Genomic DNA, 7,457 nt, shown 5'->3' on the forward strand with positions numbered 1-7,457 from the left:
CACACACACACACACACACACACATACACACACAACCATATAAACGGTGGTACTTGGCAGCGTTATGTCCGCTTGACATTCCAACAGCGGCGTGCTGCTGCTCACCAGGCAGGATGGGAAACTCAATCAACCAAACAGAACGGTTTCCCCTGGCTAGAACCGGGCCGTGCGTAACAACCGGTTGAAATGTTGCCTTTTCTGGTAAATAAATTTGATCAATGTTTTATGCATCATTCGCTTCATTTCGTCTACCGATGGTTCAAATATATGCGGAAGCTACGCGGGTCGCTCTGGTACGCTTCCGTGGTTTTTTGTTTATTTGAAAAAAAAAGTTGCTCTCTCACACGGACCTGAAGAACGCTTTTATCGTTCAAACCATAGCACTTTTATGAGGTATCAGAAACCAGAAACCGTGCTCCAGCCTGGGAGAAATGAATTGATGTAACACGTCCCCTCCCCCTCCCCCCAACCCTGTCGCGGCCCGGTCATTGGTAAGCTAGCTAGCGGGGACCGTAAAATGACACCCTTAGGACGCGTCGGGTCCCTGAACAGTCACTGGGGTGTGCCCTCGGGTTTTGCTGATTTGGCAAGATTGATCGAATATACTTGTTGAGTGCAATATTTCATAAATACTTCATTGCAGTGATTTCGCCAGCCGGTCGGGAACCTACAGAAATCGTTCGCCTTGAAGCTCTAAGCTTACGGTTCCGGGGAAGGGACAGAAACTGCGAATTGCTGTTATTTATTGTTACTTTTATTGTTTTCTGCTACATTGCCGCTACCGTACTTTCCCTCGCTGCAGTCCCGAGGTGCTAAAGGATAATTGACTTTTCTGCCCCCATCTTGGGTGAGGCTGGGAAGAAGAAACTGCGCGGTGGAACAAATGTAGCAGGCAATCTTAAAATGAAGCTTTTCCGTCAAAGAGGCGTGCCGCTTTGACCTGTCAGGAAGGTGTGGAAATGGAATACGTGCACTCGTGCCGGAGCACGGGCAACGACTATAAATCCTTCCCACACGCATGATAGCGCTTCCGGTATTTGCCAGATATTTTAGGTCCCTGCCTCAAACTTTTCGTACGATGCAGGTCGTAAAGAGTGTGCACGGTGTGCGGAAAAATACTCGCAAAACGATGAGGTTGGCATCATAGTTAGCAGAATACTTACTCCAGGAAGCTGTTAATGTTTGCGGTGTACACGGTGGAGCCTGTCTGTATTCTTACGCAGTCCTATTTTCTTCCTTCATCCATCCGTCCAGGTATATCTGTACTCGCCGACCTTCGTCTACCAGTACGTGAACAGCAGCGGCATTGCCCTGGTGCAGCTGATGGCGTACATCAGCTCCTGCTGCAATCCCATCACGTACTGCTTCATGAACCGACGCTTCCGGCAGGCATTCCTCGGCGTCTTCAGCTGCTACCGCAACCGGTAAGTAGGCAGGTGTTGACGCTTTGCCGCTGACAGTGCCGCTCGCCCGTCAACAGCCTAGCGCAACTTCGGATTAGCACACCTTGCTCAGAACGTGCCACTGATACACATACACCTACACACACACATACACTCATACATATATACTCATACGTTTACACACAAGCACGCACGCTACTCTCGGCATGCCTTCTCTTCCCTGTGTTCCTGTATTCCTGCCCACCCTCACAGTCTCCGCGGGCCGCCTAGAGGACCGATTTCTTAATGTTGCTGACTGTTCTGCTGACGTTTGCTCTGTTTTCCTGTGTTTTCTGATTCTCGCTTTTCCATATTCTCATACAATCTCTCTCTCTCTCTCTCTCTCTCTCTCTCTCTTCCTCTTTTCCTCTCTTTCTCTCTATTTATCTCTCTCTTGTTCTCTATCTCTCTTACCTGGTTTCTCACTCTTTGATTCTAATTTACACCCCCTTTACTCCACTCTCAAACTATCGATGTTTTGACTGTACATCCGTGTACTACTGTGTGTTTGCCAATGTCCAGCATGGCAATCTGCTGCTGCTTCTGCTGCGCGTCGTCGAACGGCCCGATGGAGGGGGCGGAATCGAAGGCGGCCGCCTATCTGCGCCAGAACACCATCAACCAGTCCGGCGCGGAACGGAACAACTCGGACATGTCCGGTAACGATTCACTGGTGTACGTCGGACGCGGGCTCGTGCAGCGTTCCGGTAAGTTGTGTGCGCGGCGTTCGGGCACGTATCCGCGATACTATCGCGATGCAGTTTGCAACGCACTGCCCTGGGACCTGAAAATGTAGGAGAGGCAGGAGGTGGGGGAGGGTGTATGTTAATGGGAAGGATGCAGGAAAGACTGTCGAGAGGAGAAGGCAATGGAAGGAATGGTGCGAGCGGCCATCTGTACCTTTTGGCAATTGCAACATGAGCCCCAACCGTTCTAATGCCGCTGTTTCCGCGTTTTTTTTTTCTTCTGCTTCATTTTTCCCGTTTGCCCTTTTGTTGCTGTCGGTAGAGATATTGATTCTGGAATCCGAGGATCGGGTTTAGCACCGGCTCCGATCACGTGAACAGCTCCGTCTCGATCGTGAACTCGATCAGCAGTGCGAGAATCGCGCAGGTAAGTAGTGGCACCACTGAACACTGAATAAGCTGCAAAGAAAGGTACAAAAGCTGTTTTGTCGTGCGGATTGCATTAATAAGAGCGTTCCAAATGAAACTATTGGCAGGATAAAAAAAACTCTGCTATAAAAAAAAAAGGATTGGTAGAGGAAAATCGTAAAAGCGCCTATATCACAGGGTTTCCCTAGCCAATCGGGCATCGTAAAGGCGTTATCGGTCGCCGTAAATAATTTGGGCTCTATTTGGCTCTGTATTTTCTATTCAGGCCGTGCAAAGTATGATGTGTGCATAGAAAAAGAATGATCGGCCTACTCTTGATTTTCTTGTTTTCTAGCTGCGAAACTTTTTTTTAGCGCGTAATTTAACTGATATGTAAAAATAATATTTGTACTTTCTTAAATTGCTAATAAAAATGATTCAAATACCTGATTTAAAAAAATTATGTCATGCACATGCCATGCAAAATGGTTTAATATTTTTAAAATAATTTAATATGTTTAATGATTAACTTAAGTTACCATTTCCAAATAATATCATACATACTTAAATAACACAATACGCCAGCTACGTACTTTTAAACAGTTTTATGGATCACACTTTACTTTACACTTTTCTTTACCCGATACCATACTTCACAAAGCCCGAAGAGAAATGACAGTGCCCAATTGATGGTATACGTCGCCCGAATGAGTGTTAACGGCGACCGATAACGCGATTACGATGCCGGATGGGCTAGGTAAACCCTGTATTGCAATTTGCAACACATTTTCGCTTAATAAAGGTGCAGTGAAACATTGTGCAAAACCTGTTAAAGCTCTCTTTTCCCGAAGTCGCTAACAGCTCTTTGTTTTCCTCCGCCTCCACCTCCTTCCTTACCCACTCCCTATCTCTCCTCCTCACCGGCGTTACTCGTTGGCAGATCATCGAAACCGACCCGGATGACGATTCGTTTCGGTTGCGTATCACGTGGTCAAAGCCAACCTCGGCTAACTACTCAAAGACTGCAGGCGGTTGTGATAGCGAGCGCTACTCGTAGAACGGACGGCTGCCACCAAGGGATGGTTGGACCAGGATTAAGGGATGGTGACGTACTTTCAAACACACTCGACCCGCGAAGGACCAAGCAGCGCTGCAGCACATAATGTAAAAAAAAGGTGTGCTCAGAAACGCATCCCACTACGGGCAAAAAAAAAATTAAGGAGCAGGATAATTCTCCCCTCCACACATACATTGAGAATGTTGATTATTCTGAACGCTCTTGATCCTGGGTCGCATGGAGCAAGCACACTCCAGAACTCTATTCCCGGTAGTGCGGTAAGGTAGCCGTCTCACCTAGTCTTTTAGATGCTGTAATATGATTGAAATGAAATCAATGTCTAACATTTGCTTCCCGTTCGTGCACATCCAGCTCGCAGCAAACTTATCGTTCCGTTGCGTGCAGAGACAACGAATCAAAGCAAAAAGGAAGGCATTTGCTGACGGGCATAGAATGACCCGAAGTTTCTGTGTTTGTTTTTATGTTTTTGGAATAGCGAATAAGGAAAGACGCGTACTTCTAGAAGGTGGCAGCGTTTGTAAGCTGCCCGGTTAATCTAATGTTTAAGGTTAGTATTTTACGTTTCGATCAATTGCTTTTCCTTTCTTTTCCTTGACAATGCACAGCGGTCAGACAAGTCCATATTCGGTCTCTGATAGCGTACCCATTCGGAAAATGGTTCCGGTTAGTCGGAAAATTGATAAATACTTTCGTAGATGACTGTTGAATCCTTCCCGAGATACTTACCGGGCTTGTACCATCGACTAGCGCTTCCAGGGAAACAGGTCTGGATCTAATAATCTTGATTGGATTGTTCGCCTGTGTTTGTGTGGATGTGCATGTGTGCGATCGATATTCGAGAAGGAAGGATTGGACCATTCTTCCACCCAGCGCACATTGCATCTGTAATATGGTTGAGCTGGGAAAACTTTGACCAGTTGCCATACTCTGATGTACTGTTCATACCAGCCATCTGAAAGAAGAAGAGGATAAGAAAAAGTAGAGCAGAGAAGGCCGATAAAATCCCCGATAATCTCATGTGGACTCTGAAAATCCCAGTGACCATGTGGCAGTCCCAGTGAAGGAGCGTAATAATGAAAGCGTGCTCAGAAGCGTAAGTGTGTAAATGCAAACCTGAGGGAAGAAGCGAGGTGCAAGTCTAACAAGCATTTGGGATTAGACTCGGCAAAAGGTAACAAAAGTCCAGCTGCCACCGGTTTCGGAAGTTACGGTTTCCCCTGCCTCAAGGGACTGGCTCATAAACGTTACGGGTTATGGTAATGTCACATATTGTTTCGTTCTTTTGCATGACCGGTAAACAGCGATTAAAGTGAGCAGATAACTCGGCTAACGAGAATGTGGGAAGATGAATTAATGTTGCCTACATTTAGGCTGCTTCTTTCAAATCAAGAACTGTCACAAACAAACAGAAAAACGAAGAATCGATTGCAAAACTGCCCCTACCCATCTGGATGCTTGGCGCTGCGGTACTATCTGCTTCTGCTTTCCTTTCTCCTACGCGCGTAACGCGTAACGCCCTTTTGTTTGTACTATATGTTTTACCGAGGAGCAGCTCCCAAAAAAGAAAAAAAAAATCAAAAGGTCAGATTACAATCGCACAAACAAAAGAAGAAAACACCGGTAACCGTTCGGAAGTGAATCAACCCGTGCTTTAGTTGATTAGGTCCCTTTAGGAGCCAATTTCTAATGACGGGAGTTCCCAAAAGGAAAAAGAATGAGTGATGAACGACGCGTGTGTTGTAGGTTGAGTGCAAGTCCGTGTATCTATATTTAAGCGCCTCAAGGATTCCCGAGAGATTTTAAGCGTGTAAGTGTACATTCACATTAAAAAAGAGGCCATTCGAAAAACGAAACCGTGTATGGAGTAGTGAGAGGAAAAAGAAGAAATAGAAGGTCTTAAGTACGAGGAAAGGGAGAGATCTACATTAGATGGGCAAAATTTGATTGTTACTGTAATTACAAAGATACCGGAAATATATTTAAATATTTCATCACACATGTTGCCAACGAAGAGAAAAATGTGGTTCGATTTGCTTGCTGTTGTTGTTGCTACTGCTGGTGCTGTTCTATTGCCGAAAACCTCCCAGATGCTCAGCCGGGCGGTATATCGATTTGGCGGTGCGTGAAATTTATGCTTTATTACCGTCCAAATTACTTCCGCTGCCAGATACCCCTTGGCTTAGTAAAACTTGCTAACGAGAAAGAAACCAAAAGGCCCAGTCCAATGCCCAGCGGATTCTTATCGACAAATCAAGCGTGTGGGCGGCTAAATGTAGTCAACAAACACGCGTTGGGTAGAAGCTCCAACCAAATCTCTGCATAGAGAGTGAGAGCGAGAGAGAGAGAGAGAGAAAGGGAGGGAGGGAGAGAGGGAGGGAGAGAGAGAAAGAGAGTATAAACAGAAAAAAATAAATGCCAGAGGGTCGTGCTTTCCGTCCTCAATAATGTTAGCGCGCTGCCACCAGCAAAAGGGGTTTAGCGTTAGTGTCGGTTTGTGTACGTTTTTTCTCTTTCTTGCAGTACAGCTTACCAACCGGTGACGAGGACGACCTATCCATGTGAAAATGGATGTTCTGGAAAAACAAAAATCTTCACAACCAGTGCTGGCCATCCAGGGTGAGATATTGAAGATGTCGTTAAGATAATATAACACGTGACGCACACGGGCGCTCGGTCACTCAGGTCACTCGTTAAAGCCCGTGTTTGAACACGCGCGCGCACTTGGAACTTGCGCCTGAAAGTTATGCCACGCTGCATGGTTTCTTTTCGCCCCAGTTTCGATGGTTTGGATTGTTTGCACCTTTTCCATTATTGAAGCGATTGGTGGGCTAACCACCTAAGCCCCCATAGGCACACGAATTGACCTACAACTTCCAGCTTAGACCGTTGGCAGGTGGACTTTTTCGCTGATGTATATGCTTCTCTGAAAGGAAAAATGAGCGCAAAGAATCGTCTAGGGGAGTTACGGACGGGGAAATAATGTTTCGAAAATATGAGCCTTTTTATGGCCAAGGAAGGAGTAAGCGCCACATTGAGTGAGGTAAGCACTACGTTTCCAACCCATCGCAACCCGGTGAAGCTGCAAATGTTAATTTGCTAATTTTTGTTTGATGGTGTGTCGCTCACTACACTCCCTCCTTCTTTACTCCATTTTCAAATGAAGGTCGTAAAAGATGAGCGTTTTTGCAGCACACGGCAATTGAAAGCAAAAAGTTTTACCTCCATTCCCTACTAAGTAAATATAAAAAAAATCCTCAAGTAACTCCGACACTTCCCCACTTTGGCGTCTCGCTGCACAAAAACCGCCTTAATGAATTCCTTGGTTTTACTTGCCGCTACAACATCGTCATTCGAAATATAGCCAAAGCCGCCGGGTCCTTCTTTCTGCTGTTTCGGATACAATCATCGCTTTGAGCAAACGTTTATTTCTCGCCCTTTTTTGTACAGGCCTTAGATGGCAGCCACATTGGGCCGGCAGCCATCAGCTCCCAATAATAACAGTCCAATGGCAGGGCATGAAGAAAAGCATCCGCCCAACGGTAGATAATTTTTGCACCGTTTGGCAGCGTAAATGCAAATTACGACCCGGTCGAGCTGGAAAAGTGATCCAGCTCTGGGTTGAAAAGCAAGGGGCAAAGAAAGGTAAAGACATTTCAAACAATCTTAGTGGGCCACTGACATCGCCGGCAGACCCTGGACGATGAAGAAATAAGCCTGGCTCGTAACGGTTTAGGCCAAACAAACAAAATTAAAAAAAAGCCGATCGTCTCGACAACGATGTGACAAACTGCCCTTTTTCCCCGAGCGAGCCCAGAGTTAGAGTTAATGTGTTTCGTTTCCCCT

At 46.0% G+C, this 7,457-nt stretch overlaps 1 protein-coding gene across 7 annotated transcripts in view; it reads left to right on the top strand.

Annotated features, from left to right (window-relative positions):
- The window catches only part of LOC120948811 (gastrin/cholecystokinin type B receptor-like), a 38,855-nt gene extending 33,662 nt beyond the window's left edge, over window positions 1-5,193 (top strand). For 4 of the 7 annotated variants that reach the window (XM_040365541.2, XM_040365550.2, XM_040365580.2 and 1 more), the window contains 2 exons: window positions 1,255-1,424; window positions 1,965-2,442. In XM_040365541.2, the coding sequence (XP_040221475.2) occupies window positions 1,255-1,424; window positions 1,965-2,238 (444 nt within the window). In that variant the 3' untranslated portion in view covers window positions 2,239-2,442. The other 3 variants (XM_040365570.2, XM_040365561.2, XM_040365619.2) reach the window with 3 other exon arrangements.
- Window positions 5,194-7,457: the final 2,264 nt, after the last annotated feature.

The sequence above is a fragment of the Anopheles coluzzii genome, chromosome X, assembly GCF_943734685.1.
Source record: "Anopheles coluzzii chromosome X, AcolN3, whole genome shotgun sequence".
In the NCBI taxonomy this organism is placed as follows: Eukaryota; Metazoa; Arthropoda; class Insecta; order Diptera; family Culicidae; genus Anopheles; species Anopheles coluzzii.